General features: G+C 43.6%; 1 protein-coding gene across 1 annotated transcript in view; it reads right to left on the bottom strand.

Annotated features, from left to right (window-relative positions):
- Positions 1-19002, bottom strand: part of LOC119394955 (histone-lysine N-methyltransferase 2C) — a 62126-nt gene that overhangs the window by 18585 nt on the left and 24539 nt on the right. Inside the window, exons 9-12 of the mRNA XM_037662251.2 lie at positions 18201-18274; positions 10416-10463; positions 2482-2731; positions 1205-1311 (exon numbers count right to left, since the gene is read on the bottom strand). Coding sequence (XP_037518179.1) covers positions 1205-1311; positions 2482-2731; positions 10416-10463; positions 18201-18274 — 479 coding nt within the window. The remainder of the gene's footprint in view (positions 1-1204; positions 1312-2481; positions 2732-10415; positions 10464-18200; positions 18275-19002) is intronic.

The following is a 19002-nucleotide window of genomic DNA, read 5'->3' as shown; positions in this document are numbered from 1 at the left end:
AGCAGTAGGATTTCCATTTTGGAACACACTGCAGCGGGCTATTAGGCAATCTGGAAGACACTGAAGGAGGTAATTTTGCATTTTGTAGCGCTTCATAACTTCTAATTTTGCATTTTTGTGAACTTCAAAGCAATTTGAAAGAGCAAGTTGCATTTAACATTCCAGACGCACTGGAACAACTTCTTCAGCCAATGTCTCAACACAAATCACTAGGCTTGTGCAAATATTCGAGCACTTTGAATATTAAAGTATTCAAATTCACTTCGATTTGAAGTGAACAAATAGATGTATATTAGTCCGCATGTAAGCCCCTGTAAAGACAGTTTCACTGCAGTGGAGGGGTGCAATGTCGTGAATACACCTTTCCAGGGAAAATCTGCCCTACCGTGAAGCCCCACTTCAAGGTTAAATAACATATTACTCTCCCATCGATTAGTTATTTTTTAAGTTTAAAAGCTTGTTATACTGGCTCATATGCTCTAAGTATAGTAAATATGAAACGTAACATATTTTACAGGTTATCATTTGCGCTTTACTAAAGGTCAAATCCTGCTACTATTCAAAGCTGGTTCCACTTCATTTGAACCAAAAAGAACGACATTTGCACATGCCTTGTTTCAATAAAAAAAAAATATATATTGAGCAGGTTACTTGGGTCATGACAGATATGCTCATTTTCCTTTATAATATGTGATATATACTATTCAAGTTCGATTCGAAATTACTCGACTAAATCACTGTTCGCTTCGAACCTAAAATTTACTCTTCACACAAGCCTACAAACAACAAGACATGGCATCTGGACATCTCACATGCGTGGAATTGTCATACATAGAGTAGAGTTGAGCTTGCGACTGCAAGGGCCTAGGTTTAAAGACTGCCCGCGCATTGGACACCTTTTTCTTTTCTTTTTTAATTCTTCAAAGAGGGCACTTCCAATCTCAAAGCATCCACACAAGTAAATTTCTTTTAATCATATTGTGACACACATGAGTGAGGATGGCTAGTCGAAAGGATTCGAACAAGACAAGTTCTCAGGGAAGATGGAGGTCTGAAGTGATGACTAATGATCAAACAGGGAATGCAGCCCCATGAAGCCAACAACAAAGGCAAAGGGACTTGTTGAAACGTTGGATCTAGTGGCATTCCCTGTTTAACACTTTCTTATAATCTGGAAGATGATGAGTCCATCGGTGGTACTGACCTGAGCAGTGGCTCCAATGAGCTGTGAGGAAGTTGGTGAAGGAGCAGAAGGCGAGAGGGACCCCGCTGGAGAGGTCTCTCCCAGCATCGACTGATGGCTCTTCCCCACTGCACAAAACACACGCGAGGGAAACTTGCTGAGGGAAGGCGTGACATCAACTGACTCATGAGGGGTTATGATGCGAGGACACTGACTACCAAATTGCACCAAAATAGCGTTATTATCTAGAGTAATGATTACCAATTACTACATTCCGTGACAGCCTGAGAATACAGCAGAAGACCCACCCACGATTCCCCATAAAAGTGAACCTTCCCTTCACCTCTGTAATAGAGCCGTGGTACCGCCACCTCTTGGTGGCGGCCACCACGGCCACCAGATACACGTTGTCCAAGATATTCCGACCAGGCGATGGCGCACAGTCATGTTTTGAAAAGGGAAAAGGACATCTGCTCTTCGTAGACAACAACGTGCACTGCAGCAGTGCCACGAACCCCCTAACTGTAACATTCATGTTCACTTTTACAGCTGCAAAACGTACGCAAATACAGGCCTGCACTGGCTTCAGCCATTGGCCCAACATATTTTGTGAACAGCGTGTGTCTACTTTAAGGGATACTGAACAAAAATAAGAAAAAATGGCGAAAACATCGAAATTCAACTTGGAAGACACGACTGCTCCGATAAACAGAGTTTATTTCATATACTTTTGAACAGTTTGCTGTATTTTTGGAGCACTGTCAGCACGTGGCAGCTGCACGCCAGCCCGAGCCATGATGTCGAAGTCACCGCGGCGGACATAGGGCGCACGTCTTCCTGTCCTGCTACTTCCCTTTCTCCACCTCTCCTTTACATCCCACTCTCCCCCTTCTACAAAGGTGCTGAGACGTGCCCCACTCTTTAGGGGCTTTACCCGACCGGCGAGCATTGTTTGCTGCCGGTGCTGTTCGTAGTGGTTTTAGGGACCGTAGTGGGAGCTGAACGGGTTGAGAGATGTGGGCGACGGCTGGCACAGCCGGCATGTCTGTTTCTGGCGATGATTAAAACTTCACCTCCTCTAGTGCATGGCGCAGCCGCTACACATGGCAGTTTGTGAAAAATGCATTAAATTCACAATTTTCCTCTTGTTTCTGTCTGAAATGAAGGTCGTGTCTATCGATTTCAGCACCCAATCTTTCAGTCTGGCTGAAAATCTCGGCGGCAAAAGTTTTGCTCAGTATCTCTTTAAAGGAAACAAATGGAATTAAGAAAATAAAATGAAATAATGCAGCCCCTACCAGCAGGTCTCTGTTGGTCAGCCATGAGGTGTGGCGGCAGCTGGTGCTGCATCTGTAGCTGCTGCTGCTGCTGCTGCTGCTGTTGTCCCTGCTGCTGTTGCTGCTGTGGTGGCAGCTGTTGCTGAGACTGCTGCTGCTGTTGTTGCTGCTGCTGCTGCTGCTGTTGACGAACATGCTGGATCTGCTTCCACTGTCGCTCCTGCTCCACTTCCCGTGGCGACTTCTGCTCGCGCGCGACCTTACCGGGGTCCTGTTCAAGGTGTGCACCATGACGTCTCACCAGAGTTTGCACAAAAGCTCTTTCATTTTCCAAGGCACTGCTCTCAGGCAAAGCCATTTGAAAGCATTTAAAGGTGAGTAATAACCCAAGAACAAGGGAAACCTACATTAGTGCCCATTCTAACGACTTAATAATAATGTCCAACTCGAAAAAAATCAATGTAATTCCACTTAACGTGAAAGTTGCAGGAAGTGCGGAGCAGTGATTCATCTGCCCTTCAGCAACACTGGCGTTCACGAGTAAGTACGCGCTTGCGTTCCAAGCGTGCAACCTGCTCAGCGTCCATGGCGGGAAAGGAAACCTTCATTTGTGATGCAGTGGCTCCCTCTCCCCTCTTCTTTCCCTCTCCTCACCTTCACATCACTCTTCCCCCTCACTTCACCTTACCAGCCCCTTGCTATATTTTACTATACGTGGCTATGCGACGCTTCACCCTTATGCTCCCCCTTCCCATCCTCCTCATGCAGACTTCCCTTTCCACCCCTTGGTATACATGGCCATGATATGCTTACCCTCTCCCATCCTCTTTTCCTTCACCTTCACTTCCCTTTCCCACCTCCTTGCTATACTATACATGGCTATGCTATGCTAGGAGCTGCTTGGCATTGAGCGTTGTGCCAAGCTACGACACGAGACTTGTGACGACGACAGCCCGAGCCACTCAAGTGCTCCGCGCTTTAGAGCACACCAGTGTTGCGTACTCTTAACTTTCCATGCATCTCTTTGTGTGTGGTGTACCACTTCTAGATCTGTGCAATCATTAATAAGTCATTATAATGAACCAAATATTCCCTCAAGATGTTCTACTTGGTCCCCCTTACTTTGTACAATAATACTTGAAACTCGTAAACTACCATTGTGATCTGATTATTTACCTAAGAGTCCAGCTCACACTTATCTGCTAAACACTTGATCCCTTATTCAGAAATGCAGCTTAACTTAAAGCCATTGCACTCTTGTGTGCAACCTTTCTTGTCCCGTCCTTGCGCAGTTCAACCTAAGCTTAAATGTACCAGGCCCGGCTTAATCAACACCTTTCTTCAGGTTGAAGCCACAGCTTGACTTGGGCGAGTCCTGATAACGTAACACCTCGTATGACCATGCCAAAGGCGCTCAATTGTGTTTCCTTCGTGTCATAGATTATATTTTAGTACTTTGTTCTGTTGGATGGCCTCAGGGGGCGCTCCACTATATATATATCTAAACACCCTTGCTGCAGCCAATGGGTCAGTTTGTCTCCGTGTGAAACTAGCATGCACGTCGTTCCTTTGGAGCCACTGACAGTAATCGGTGCCTCCCTTCCCGAATGCTACACTATGGCGTACTCAGGGGTTAGGATGATGTCAGGCATTCACAAGTCATGATGTGGCTTCAAGTTAAGTGGCATTTCTCAATACAGAGGCTGTGATACCAACAGCTCTTTAGTGAACAATATATCTATGGCAATGTTTTGCCAGTAGTCATAAAAAGTGGCCCCCACACACACAAAAAAAATTTGTCCAAGGCATTTTAATCACACCACTGCGGACCCTATTCCTGAATGCTGAACCGCCTTCTTCTCATTAAAACTTGCCAAAGTGAGAGTGCCACTGATCATCCTCAGAGTACCTCCCTCTGTGTACAGCAGAGAGCTGAAGGAGCACACCTACACTCTAAATAGTACACCCTTGCAGTTCCCCTCTCCTTTTCATGCAGCACAGAAGTTCTGCACTGGCTGATCTGGTGTGGGAAATGAAGCCATACACTTGGGACATGGTAATTACCAGAACCATTGCCACTCGTGAGGATCAGCTAGTTCAACATTAGAAGAAGGGTCAGCAGTGTACCAACTGCCAAGAAACTAGACCTTATTGCAAAGAAAAAAAAAGAAAATGAGCTAACACATCAGCAGCTGTGCGCAGCCACCTGAAGAGATACTGCAAAAAGTTGCATATGCTGTTGCACCTGCTGTTACACCTGCTGTTGCACCCACAGTTACGGGTACAATAATCCATAGCGAAACACCATTCACTTATGGTTCACCATTTCTGCTTTACTGTTTCTTACTAGAAGCTCACTTTAACTTGGGTGTATGAAACAGTCAGACTGACATAAGTGAGGAAAACAGTGAAACCAAGACAAAGAATTCCCAATGGGTCATTCCATGCCAAACGTCCCAGCCATTTTGGCAACTATCTCAAATGTATTGAAAAAAAATTGTGCCGATTTATTACGTTGAAAACAGTGAATTGCTAGAATATTTAGGAGAGAAAAAAAATTTTTGGTCTTGTGGGTGCCTTCCAAATTTACCAGAATGTCACCTGGGTGTTGTTTGTAAGAAAATTTATTCTGAGAGTATTGTTTCTTGTTTTAATACCAAATTTGGTTTACATATTAAGCAAAGGTGTTTGTGTAAGCTATTTAAGGCTCAATAATATTAGTAAAATTTTTCTGCCATATACGCCTCCAGGAATTTCGCCAAAATGTTCTATGTTTGCATTTTTTCCATTGCGATATTGCGCCTTGTATGAATATACGAGTAATGAATACTTACTCTACAGAAGGTATATTTTACGATAAAAATATATTCAGACCCCTCAAGTTTCTAAACATTACGTGAAAAAATCACGAATTTCAGAAAATCGTCGTTTTGGTACACATTGAGACGCGATTTACACCACGTGGTGCTCCAACTAAAAATCGGCTTTATACCTCAATCGAAAGCAACTAAAGAGTTCTTCTTATATGGCAAGTTTTATCATTACAATTTTCGTTTTAAGGAAGAAAATAATTTTTTTTTGTTCCCCATTGACGGCAATTGGGAATATCAATGAGGAAGCTGCCATGTGACCAAATGGGGAGATAGCCATCAATGGGGAACATCAAAAATTATTTTCTTCCTTAAAAGGAAAATTGTAATGATAAAACTTGCCATATAAGAAGAACTCTTTAGTTGCTTTCGATTGAGGTATAAAGCCGATTTTTAGTTGGAGCACCACGTGGTGTAAATCGCGTGTCAATGTGCACCAAAACGACGACTTTCTGAAATTCGTGATTTTTTCACGTAATGTTTAGAAACTTAAGGGGTCTGAAAATATTTTTATCGCAAAATATACCTTCTGTAGAGTAAGTATTCATTACTCGTATATTCATACAAGGCGCAATATCGCAATGGAAAAAATGCAAACATAGAACATTTTGGCGAAATTCCTGGAGGCGTATATGGCAGAAAAATTTTACTAATAGTATTGAGCTTTAAACAGCTTACACAAACACCTTTGCTTAATGTGTGCACCAAATTTGGTATTAAAACAAGAAACAATACTCTCAGAATAAATTTTCTTACAAACAACACCCAGGTCACATTCTGGTAAATTTGGAAGGCACCCACAAGACCAAAAAATTTTTTCTCTCCTAAATATTCTAGCAATTCACTGTTTTCAACGTAATAAATCGGCACGATTTTTTTTCAGTACATTTGAGATAGTTGTCAAAATGGCTGGGACGTTTGGCGTGGAATGACCCCAATATACACGACATCCACCCACCTGTCAAAAAATACTAAATGTTTCTCGCTTTCAGACCAGTCAGAACTTAATTTCATTCGAAGCTTAGGTGCTTTTACACTGACACTGCAGGATACCTAAATTTTGCTCAAGGACCTCTGAATTATGGAAAGTGCATGCCCTAGACTTTCTTTTTCCTTTAAACACATCCTGGCATATTCTAGGGGGTTAATAATCACAAAGCTCCACTGCGTGCTGTCAGGAAGACCCATTCAAGCCGTTCCGAGTTGCCTGTGCAGCTAAACCTATTAGAGAAAGTGAAAAATTTTGCACTCCATCTTTTTAAGAACCAACTGTAGCAGTGTCTTGGGATACGACTTCATGACCACTAATCACAGCGGCCACAAATCACAGCAGCCATAAAGATACGGCAGCAACTACTCCGTGCCTCACTACATAGCTATCAACCCAGCCACATCGCGCAGCAGCTGCTGTTCCCGTTCTCCAGCAGTTCCATAAATTTCCCCTCTCCCCTACAGATTTATGCTAGTACTAAATAATGTCCACAATCTTGACTCAGTACAGAGGTAACGCTCTGTCCAAAGTCTCATTATCAATCTTAATTGCTTGAATTTAATTTACACTTCATTTACAATTACAATTTCCCAAATGTGCACCAAACTTTGTGCTAGTTAGCGCACTCTCGTCATGGTGGATCTCAGTGCATAAAGTTAAGCTCGGACTTCAAAGATTTGCAGGAAGCCAACCCCACAATGGCAAGGGCACAGCTCTGTGAACAGCAAGAGCACAGTGTTGCACAACGCAGACGTGAATGACTGTACCAAGAATTCCAGCTGCAATGTGATCTCCAATGGGCTGATATGCTACACCAATGACCACCCGTGTGACCTCACTGTGAAAACATGCTGGAAGGTCTTCGGCACTGCCAGAGCACTTTGTCAAAAGGTGCTATTCTAAACATAGAACTACGGGTAATACAAAGCAACATTCCGTATGCTGATAAAATATCATGGCCATGGCTATCTTGCTCAATATCCTCCCCACCATGTACAGACAAAAACCGTCCTAAAAAGCAATATTTCTGGAACATGGTATGTAAACCAACTATTCATTTGCTATAAGTGGTATCATGGACATCCAAGTTTTACATTATCCCCAACCTTCCAGTACAGAGCGTGAAAATTTACTCAGGAATCTTTCTGCCCTTTTATCTTGCACAGCACTTCTTCCTGATACTACGACACAGCCATACACAAAAAAACTGGTAGCAAGATATCATTAGATGTTGTGATGGAACAGGGGGGCTCTGCACAGATGCAAAGCCCAGAAAACCCTACCATTAAGAAGGCACTGGTGCTGTCTAGTGGCAGAGGACAATGCCACTGTGCCTATGCTACAGCCTTCAATGTCGAACACTGTCAAGGTGCTAACATTGGAGGCCATGTCAAGTACCAAAGCTTGGCAAGATTATGGGCAGGGCATGGATAGCTCCATTTACACGAGGTGCACTTCGAAGGCTTACCCGCTTCGCAAAATCAGCCACATTTTATGCCCATTATAGGAGGTGTTTCAGGACGCCCATGGTCTCCTTTTGCACAAGAGCACAGATACTGCAACTGCCATGCAAAACAAACACACGTTGCTGAGGCATGTGCACGAACGGGGAACTGTGCAACCGCACTTGCGCAGGGGACAAGACTTGGCGCGGGCAAGCGGCCAGCTGAGCTCAGCGAAACGCATGGAAGCAGCAGGAAAGATGCACGCCGCACCATAAGAGTGCAGTCTCTTATGAACACTGTTAAGCTGGAACCGCATGGTGCATTTTTCGCTTGTGGGAACACAACGCGTGACAACTGACACACGAGCACCTGCATAAGCACAGCATGTCCGCGCTGGCTGCACTGCGATCTCCATGCCTGGCTGCGCTTCATGCTGCGTTTATAGTGGCGATGGCCGACATCCCACACAATGCTCTGTCCATGGTTAACATCAGATTATGACAGTGAAAAATGACGATGCGGCACGATGATGCGAATGCTCCTTCACAAGTGATTTGGGAAAGTGCGTGCCTGTTTCGCCGGGTGGTCTGCCAAGCTGTTCTACTCAGATGCGCAGAGGGGAACACCATCTGGTGGCATTGAGGGAACTAATAATGTGTAATGTGTAGCGTGACGCGCACTAGTGCAGCAATCTTATTGGTGGATGGGGGCACAGCTGCGCAGCACGGCACGTTATTTTCTACTCCCAATGTCACCGAGCAGCTATGCGATTTCCATGGGAGCCTGCATCGAAATGGCACCCGCACCCATTCACCGTGCATCAATCGTGCCAAAAATTGTGCCATGTGGTTCCAGCTTTACAAAGGTGCGCTGCAGCACTACTAATGGCTGCATAATTGGCATAGCTAGCATTGCCACTTGCATCAGATGGCTTTCTTCCTTTTTTTTTCTGCACTGGACAGCTGGCAGCAGGAGGAGACTCCATTTTAGAACGAGGCATAACGCTGCATTTTTCATTTTTCAGCAGAGGCAAAGCTTAGTGCAACAGCAATGCAACTCAAGGCGTACTCAATGCACGACTGAACGTGGTATGCACTGCGCAGGAAGGCGAAATGAAATTGCACTAAAAGAGCTTGTTTCCACTGGTTCTATAAACCTTGATTCCTGGATCCTCAAGCTTTCAACATGCTGTATACTAAGGTATGAACTAGACTAGCTGATTTTGTATCTAGGATACCAGACAGCTTGCCTTTACTGACTACGCAGAGCAACTTGATATGTCAGGAAATTATGCAACATCAAAGTGACATGTAGGCAAAGTCAATGTGTGAATTTCTACAATTGGCCTTGTGCATATTTGTATATTTTCTACTACATATAGCAATATGTTCCATGCAGTAGAAATCCTGCGCTGCACCTGTTTGTTCTAAATGAACAGACACATATACAAATTTTGCTAAAGTACTCTACCAGTTCATACTAAGGTCGTGTTCTTTTTTTTTTTTTTAGTATTCAATTCTAGAACCTCTAGAACCTTTTGAATATTACATTAGCATAATGTATCGCACAGTGATATACTTTAACTTACTGAGTGCAACTTGTATGTAAATGTAATTTATGCGTAACATGTTTGCTGCTAAGGAAAGACAAGAACAGAGAAAGAATATCCAATGGCACAGGCACTGTTCCAATTTCTTTCACTGTCCTAGTCTTTCTTTAGCTGTAAACGTGTAATGAAGCTAACACCAACTATGTAATGTTCAAGTTTTGAAGTATACTGCGATTCGCATCAGAATAACTGGTTCTAGGACATTCAAATTTAGAGTGATTATAGCTGAAAACTTGACACTATTGTCTGCTGAGCCTGAAAGCCAGAGAGCTTATCTACATAACCATTAAAAAGAAAAACATGAAGCCTCGCTTAAAAAGCAGCAAGAAAATACTATAAGCGCTGCAGGTACAGTCACAAAAGACTACAACACAGCTGGTGCATAAAACAAAAAGAGCAAACACAGCGTTACTTAACAAGGTGGGAGAAAAAGAAAACAAAAAAGTGACAGGTGAGCAAATACTGAACGTTCCAAGTGGAAATGGACTTTGGCAGCCACAATCAAACAGTGATAAAATTAAATGCTTTGTCGAGAAAATTCTCAGTGCCAGATAAACTTCGCTTACTGTGACTTTCAACAGAAATGGGTCTCATTACTACAAGCATAAGTGCAAATGATCTTTCAACCAATACAGAGCTCTTCTACATAAAAGCTCACACATTTCTTAACTTGTTATGGCAAGAGTGCACTGTCCCAGGTATTTAACAAAGCTATCCCGCTCATGGAAGTCATTATCAGATTTAATTTTTTAAGGGGTTATGCATTTCTTTTTCCATGGTCCCGTAAGGAATTCAACAGGGTTCTACTATGTACCATGAGATGCTATGCTTGTGTGAAATTTGGACATATCAGCATAACGTCAGTGCCTTTCGTTTTTCTTATGCCTGCCTCCTTTATATTATGCGACATTGTGTCCAAATTACGAATGTCGGCCACTGTGTCACACATTCCGAGAAAGGCTTCAATATTTGCCCACCTCAGCAGAGCGGCAAAGGAGAGACAAAAAAAAGGAGGACGCAAAGAAGCAGACGATACATGCCTGTGACTTCTGAATGCGACTGGCCGCCCGGTTTTCTCTCGCTTTTTGCTACAAAGAGGGACACACCAAACGACGACGGTCACAAATGCATTCCCGCCCTCTTCTGCCAGTGGCAGTCACACACACACACACACACCATAAACGGTGCGATTTTGAGAGGTTGTGTCGGGGATGGGGATGGGTAAAGAAAGCCTCTCCGTCCACATTTTTCGCCGAAAAGTTTAATGCGGCAGCAGTGAAGCATCGTCCCACTGATATCGTGGATAAATGTTCCTCGTCTTACGGAAGTTTTTTTTTCTTCCTAACCCTTTCCTTCCCGTTGACAGGCATAGTTGTCATGAGATTTTGTACCAAAATGACCGATGACGACTATACATTGTCATAACACAAACAGGTCCCACATGGAACCGATGACAACTACACTCGTCATAGTTGCGTTTCTTGACACTAGATGTCCAAGATCAAGAAGGGAGCCGACGGATGGATACACGTTATAGATTTCAAAACAGGAGAAAGTGCCTCAGATCAGGCTGGCCGACGTTTCGATAGGGGACCTATCTTTGTCAAAGGCGCCTTGTCATCCCTGGCGTGTTAGTTTTATGGGGTTAGTGATGACGTCATGTCCAGCGGCGGCGTGTCTGTTGCGGTTGGTAATTGATGCCTGGAAAGAGAGAAACTCGAAAGCAGATGAGTAAAGCCCTTGCCACATTTCAAGAGAGTTTGCAAACACGTTCGGGTCTGCCATGTCAGAGTTCAAGGTAGCTGCAAAGAAAGAAAAAAAAAAAAGAGAGAAAAAAAAAAAGGGGGGGGGGTACAACCAAGCGAGAGGACGAGTGCAGCCATCACAAAGAGCTGCAGAAGGTGGTGAGGAAGGGAACTACAGGCGGGGAGAAAAAAAAAAAAAAAAAAGGAGAGAAACCGGGCGGTTTACGTTTAAATGTCCGCCAAGGAGCTGCAGAAGGTGGTCGGGAAGGCAGCTACAGACGACAAAAAGGTACTCGGGCGGCGTACGTTTAAAATGCCGCCTGCCTACTTTAAGTGATATTGAAAGGGTTGCCTGAAAAGCAAGCTCCTGCTTAATGGGTGAAGTAATTGGCTGGCATATGCATCCAGTGTCGTCGGCGGCTTCCAAAAATTGGGCGCCTGTCAACTAAGAGGGGAAAAAAAAAAAAAAAAAAAAGTTGAAAGGAACGAGGGGCGGCCGGGGGGGAACAATCGGAATAAGACTCGTAGAACTTCCTGAGAAAGCGAGGGCTGTGACAATGCTGGCCAGAAGCGGCCTTTGGAGCGCGGAAAGGGGGAAGGAAACCGTGGCTCGGATTCACTAGAAAATGAAAATATCTTAAGAGAATAATATCTACACGTATGTGCACATTTTTACATGCAAGGTTAAGAGATATTAAAAAAGAATATTGATAGTGTATTATGGGAGCTGGTCGGAATTTTATTTTGCGAATAGGTTAAGGTTTTTGAAAGCTGAGCGTACTTCATGTCTCTTAATATTATAGGAATCATGCTATGGCTTTTAACGATTCCAAATTACCACGAGCTAGATTTATTCCTGATGGGTGTAGGGATTGAAATTTGTGTATCAAATACGATTCCATGTATTTCCTCTCACGTGGTGACCGGAAGTTTGTTTGTAGAATGTAAAGTTTGGCTTGATCGAAATTGTGGTCTTGTTGATTGAAGTGGCTGGCTACTGCTTTTGGTAAGTTGTGCTTTGTGTCTGCGCGGTGGCCGTTCAGTCTTACATGAATTGGTTGTCCAGTTTCGCCTATGTACTGTTTTTTACAGGTGGCACACTCAATGCAGTAGATCAGGTTGTTTGAGGTGCACGTGAAGTTCGATGTTACCTTGTGAAGGTAATCGGATGCTGTGCTTTTTACGTTGGTGGCTGGCTGTATATGTTTGCACGTAGAACATCTTGGACGCCCACAGGGTCCAGACGTTGGTGTAGTTTTTGTTGCGAGTTTTGCATGTACGAGCATATCTTTAAAATTGGCGTTGCGTCTGTAGGCAACCTTAGGCGGTTCGGGGAAGATTTTTTAAAGTTTCTGGTTGGTTGTTAGAATCCGATAGTATTTTGCGAGGATGTTGTTTATGTTCGGAAGTGCGTTGGAAAATTTTGTAGTGAGAAGAGGCGTTGTTGTTGTTGTGGTTTTAGGGCGTGGTTTGAGTGTCTCAGTGCGATCTAGTTTTAGTGCGTCCGTGTAAGCCTTATGAAGGAACGCGTTTGGATGGCTTCTGTTTGCTAGTGTTTCTTTTAGGGTAGTAAGTCTGTTTACGTAATCTTGATCCTCTACGCATATGCGACGTAACCTTGTTGCTTGGCTCCTGAAAATGCCCTGTTTACAATGTTTTGGGTGATGGCTAGTATAATCTAGGTATTGTTGCTTGTCAAATGGTTTCTTATACAGCGTAGTCTTTAATATACCATTCTCAAGATATATGGTTGTGTCAAGAAAGTTGATGCTCTCAGCTGAGGTCTCGGACGTGAACTTTATCGTTGGATGAAAGGAGTTTAGGAATGATGTAAATTTAGCTAGATTGTCCCTGCCGTGACCCCATATTATAAGTATGTCATCAATGTACCGAAGGTATGTGTGGGGTTTGTCTGCGCAGCGAGCCAGGAAGTCTGTTTCCAGAATTCCCATGAATATGTTTGCATAAGTGGGTGCGAATGGGGTGCCCATGCTTGTTCCTTGTATTTGCAGGTAGTAATTTTCTTCAAATTGAAGAAAATTACTACCTGCAAATACAAGGAACAAGCATGGGCACCCCATTCGCACCCACTTATGCAAACATATTCATGGGAATTCTGGAAACAGACTTCCTGGCTCGCTGCACAGACAAACCCCACACATACCTTCGGTACATTGATGACATACTTATAATATGGGGTCACGGCAGGGACAATCTAGCTAAATTTACATCATTCCTAAACTCCTTTCATCCAACGATAAAGTTCACGTCCGAGACCTCAGCTGAGAGCATCAACTTTCTTGACACAACCATATATCTTGAGAATGGTATATTAAAGACTACGCTGTATAAGAAACCATTTGACAAGCAACAATACCTAGATTATACTAGCCATCACCCAAAACATTGTAAACAGGGCATTTTCAGGAGCCAAGCAACAAGGTTACGTCGCATATGCGTAGAGGATCAAGATTACGTAAACAGACTTACTACCCTAAAAGAAACACTAGCAAACAGAAGCCATCCAAACGCGTTCCTTCATAAGGCTTACACGGACGCACTAAAACTAGATCGCACTGAGACACTCAAACCATGCCCTAAAACCACAACAACAACAACAACGCCTCTTCTCACTACAAAATTTTCCAACGCACTTCCGAACATAAACAACATCCTCGCAAAATACTATCCGATTCTAACAACCAACCAGAAACTTAAAAAAATCTTCCCCGAACCGCCTAAGGTTGCCTACAGACGCAACGCCAATTTTAAAGATATGCTCGTACATGCAAAACTCGCAACAAAAACTACACCAACGTCTGGACCCTGTGGGCGTCCAAGATGTTCTACGTGCAAACATATACAGCCAGCCACCAACGTAAAAAGCACAGCATCCGATTACCTTCACAAGGTAACATCGAACTTCACGTGCACCTCAAACAACCTGATCTACTGCATTGAGTGTGCCACCTGTAAAAAACAGTACATAGGCGAAACTGGACAACCAATTCATGTAAGACTGAACGGCCACCGCGCAGACACAAAGCACAACTTACCAAAAGCAGTAGCCAGCCACTTCAATCAACAAGACCACAATTTCGATCAAGCCAAACTTTACATTCTACAAACAAACTTCCGGTCACCACGTGAGAGGAAATACATGGAATCGTATTTGATACACAAATTTCAATCCCTACACCCATCAGGAATAAATCTAGCTCGTGGTAATTTGGAATCGTTAAAAGCCATAGCATGATTCCTATAATATTAAGAGACATGAAGTACGCTCAGCTTTCAAAAACCTTAACCTATTCGCAAAATAAAATTCCGACCAGCTCCCATAATACACTATCAATATTCTTTTTAATATCTCTTAACCTTGCATGTATAAATGTGCACATACGTGTAGATATTATTTTCTTAAGATATTTTCATTTTCTAGTGAATCCGAGCCACGGTTTCCTTCCCCCTTTCCGCGCTCCAAAGGCCGCTTCTGGCCAGCATTGTCACAGCCCTCGCTTTCTCAGGAAGTTCTACGAGTCTTATTCCGATTGTTCCCCCCCGGCCGCCCCTCGTTCCTTTCAACTTTTTTTTTTTTTTTTTCCCCCTCTTAGTTGACGGGCGCCCAATTTTTGGAAGCCGCCGACGACACTGGATGCATATGCCAGCCATTACTTCACCCATTAAGCAGGAGCTTGCTTTTCAGGCAACCCTTTCAATATCACTTAAAGTAGGCAGGCGGCATTTTAAACGTACGCCGCCCGAGTACCTTTTTGTCGTCTGTAGCTGCCTTCCCCACCACCTTCTGCAGCTCCTTGGCGGACATTTAAACGTAAACCGCCCGGTTTCTCTCCTTTTTTTTTTTTTTTCTCCCCGCCTGTAGTTCCCTTCCTCACCACCTTCTGCAGCTCTTTGTGATGGCTGCACTCGTCCTCTCGCTTGGTTGTACCCCCCCCCCCTTTTTTTCTCTCTCTTTTTTTTTTTTTTCTTTCTTTGCAGCTACCTTGAACTCTGACATGGCAGACCCGAACGTGTTTGCAAACTCTCTTGAAATGTGGCAAGGGCTTTACTCATCTGCTTTCGAGTTTCTCTCTTTCCAGGCATCAATTACCAACAGCAACAGACACGCCGCCGCTGGACATGACGTCATCACTAACCCCATAAAACTAACACGCCAGGGATGACAAGGCGCCTTTGACAAAGATAGGTCCCCTATCGAAACGTCGGCCGGCCTGATCTGAGGCACTTTCTCCTGTTTTGAAATCTATTGACACTAGATGGCCACACTTGTCCAGGTTGTGCCAGTTGTGTCTTGGCTTTCATTTTATTGCCATGCGGTGAAGCCACTTCGAGCTATCTTTTCTTACTCAATTAGTGAAATAAAGGAACTCCATTAGATTGAAACAATGGTACCGTTTACAGTAAAACCTCGGTGATACGATCACGGCTCGTACGAATTTCGGGGTGATACGAATTTTTCTGTGGTCCCGGCCAAGGCCCATTAGCCTGCAATGTACTGGAATACGGTTGTTGCGAACCGATTTGCACCCCGCGACGTTTCATACGAACGTACGCTAACGCACACGTATGAACAGATGCTTCCCGCGCTGTAGCGGATGACCCAGCAGTCACGAGCGGGCGCGGACATGCCCGCTGCGCGACCATCCACGGTGCGTCGTTGCCTCCGAGGTAGTGGGCGCGAATATTGGAGGCCTTTACGCGACTTCGCGTTTAGATTACAGATGAAGTTGACGTCGCGCTTTCTTTTCCTCCGACGCGTTGACGCGCGCTCCTGTGCTCGAGGCAGCAGCGTCTTTGTACTGTGTTAACACGTGCGTGTTACGTCGATGCAAGCCCTGTCCCCGCAATCAGACGTTCTATGAAACAAGACTCAAACTTGGGCGGCGGGTCCGCCATTAAGTCCTATTAAAGGTGGACGAAGACCCTAAGAGACGAAGCGGACGGTCTTGGCGAAGAAGCTTGGCCTATATCTATTGTGTGTAAAGCGCTTCTTAAGTCACTTTCGCCGCAGCACTCTTGTGTCATGCGGAAAAGTCTAGTAAGATTAGGAAGGGACTACTTACGCTCACGGGGCACAACACATCTGGTTCATTAATTACACACGCGTGCATGCACCGTACATTTACGAGTACAAGAATGATCGTTGACATCTAAAAACGTTACTGGCAATCATTCAGGGCTGTTCATGACGTCGCTGCGGCCCTGAGAAACACTGAGTCAAAACGTATGCCAACTTTCTTTTGTCGCATGCTAATTTTCCATGTTTTCTGGTGATACGAATTTCGGATGATACGAATATTTTTGATAACCCCGCGAGATTCGTATCACCGAGGTTTTACTGTATTCAGAAAAAAAAAACCTCTAAAAATTGAGTGAAAAAAAGTTTACAGTAAATTTGGTACAATTTTCTTCATTTTTCACGGTAGGGAAAGGGTTAATGTACACAGTGTTCTATGGACATGACGTTATAAAAAATTACAAATACTTCACTATATCGAATTTCATTAGTGCCGTCAACCCACACTTTTCACTCACCCACTCCTTCAGACTCCAGTGTCAGGCTGAACATACGCTGCCCCAGCTTTTTCGCGGGGTTCAGAGCAGTTCGTAGCGGTTTCCTATCCGTTGTTTACTTTCATGTTTGTATTGCAGTGAAGCCACTCCATCCACACCGCCACAGTGGCGAAATGTACGGAGGCGTTCCTATTGCACAATTTGCTGTCTCGTGCAAGGCACTTCATTTTTGTGCCACCACTGATGCCCTTGCTGAAATGTTCCATACGCCACTGCAACAACTCCGTACGACTTCCGTATTATTTTACGGAGTATATATATAGGGACTTGATAAACATTCTATAAATTTTCATAATCTTACGGAGAACATACGGAATTAGTGGTGCGCATACGGAGCAGTGCAATAGGGGTAGCCTGAGGTCCAGCGGTCCTTGGACTGCACAGCGGCAATCCCGGAATCCACAAGGTCACAATCCCAAATGAGGAACTAAAAGTGCAGGCAGCGAAATTATAGGATGTGGAAATACCCGATGCAGAACTCGTGTGCAATGGGATGGTGGCACACTCATTGCCAAAAGCGAAGGTATGGACGGAGAGGCTTTAGGGACGGGGTGAAGAAACACTGAATTGAAGCAGCGATTGAAGCAGCAGAAAATGCACTGACAACAAAGACAAAAAAAAATATGTATGATTGCTGTCAAAGAACAGCCAACAAACAACAGAAGCAAAAGGATTTCTGGACATACAGTGCAGCCGAGGAGTGCCATTCAAGGACACTGGTGTGGTGGTCATCTGTGCTCGCATTTGCAACAAGAACACGACACGTTGCATAAAAACTGCAATTTGTGGGGTTCAATATGCATGTCATGTACGGCAATGCTGGCTCGTTTCACTTGGAAAAATTTTGAAGATGAGCAAGAAGCAAATGGTTGGCAATTAAAAACAAAAGAGAAGCCAATAAACTGAAAGAATTTACTAAAGAAGTAATAACTTCTCATTCTTTGTTTCGAGGTAAATTTATGCCAGGCTTGCTTGAAATTACGATTTACAGGACGTTTACAGTAACCAGCATGTTTAGCATTTACCTTGACAAAATGGTTTACTTGAACAAAAACACTACCACATCACCACTGTCATAGAAAAAAGTGTGCCGATGTTTAGCATGCATAGTTATCATCTGACGCATTACAACAGCATTAAATTCAACTTTTACGACTAACACATTAGCCTTTTTTTTTCTGTCATATCTAACTGAATGAAAGAAACATCAATCGCAAATAGTAACACTTCATTACACTGCCAGTGAAAAACGACTTGCCATATTTTGCAGAAGTTTCAGTGCATGGTTACAAAGAATAAGTTTACAAATGCTTAACATGAAAACAAGGAAAACAGTTTTCCCGACTAAATGAGCACCTTCAAAAATTACTGCCAGATGCTTGTTAGTAATTGTCCACCCAAACATTGACCAATGCAGAGACGATGCAAATAAAGTATGGCAAAATATGCATAGCAAACTACTACAACAAAAGGCTAGTGACTTACGAGGTATGGTTGTCGTTTCTCGGGAGTCAGATTTCTCCAAATCTTTGCGATCTGTTTGGATCGCTCGGGCCAGCCTGTTGAGAGTCACAAAGATGAACAATGGGTCAGGCCACACAGATTGCCAGAGTGCTACTGTTGCATCTACTGAGAAGGGTTCTCCTCAAAGGGACACCATAGCGAAACCCCCAATCAGATGGAACTCATAAAGTTTAACAGTCGAGCCTGCTTATAACAAACTCGAAAGTGCCACGTAAAGTGGTCGTTATATCAGTAGTTCGTTATATATGAATTTGCCTTTAAAAATGTGCACTTAGAAAACCAAACTTCTTGTTTTTTCTGCGCATTTTTATTGAAAAGTGCTAATAACTAGAGCTGTGCGAATAGCAAAATTTTGGGTGTGAAGCGAATTCGAATAATAAAGATTGAATGCGAATCGAATCGAATAATTTTCGAATATTTCTCAAACATTCTTCGAATACTTCGAAGTGAAATTACAGAAAAAAGTTGCAGAGAATCCCTAAGTAGGTTCTCATGAGATAGCAACGTGAAAGTGTTTCTTTTTGCTAGGTTGATGAAGCGCTGGTGGGGTGGTGTTTCATAGTTGTCTTATCAAGAATGAGGCAATGTAGAGGCCGAATTGTATTTATGTACATGATTTGGTGCAACCAAAGTATTGCCGACAACACTTTACACGTGATAGGCAAAGATGCAATTTTCTCAGCCTCTCCTCCTCTTTCAACTTCTGTGGAAGCCCAATTGATGTGGCGTACAAGGGTGTGCTCCCTTCAAGTCCAGAGTTTTA

The sequence above is a fragment of the Rhipicephalus sanguineus genome, chromosome 5 (genome assembly GCF_013339695.2).
Source record: "Rhipicephalus sanguineus isolate Rsan-2018 chromosome 5, BIME_Rsan_1.4, whole genome shotgun sequence".
NCBI classification, from domain to species: Eukaryota; Metazoa; Arthropoda; class Arachnida; order Ixodida; family Ixodidae; genus Rhipicephalus; species Rhipicephalus sanguineus.
This window is presented reverse-complemented; position numbering and strand designations above follow the sequence as displayed.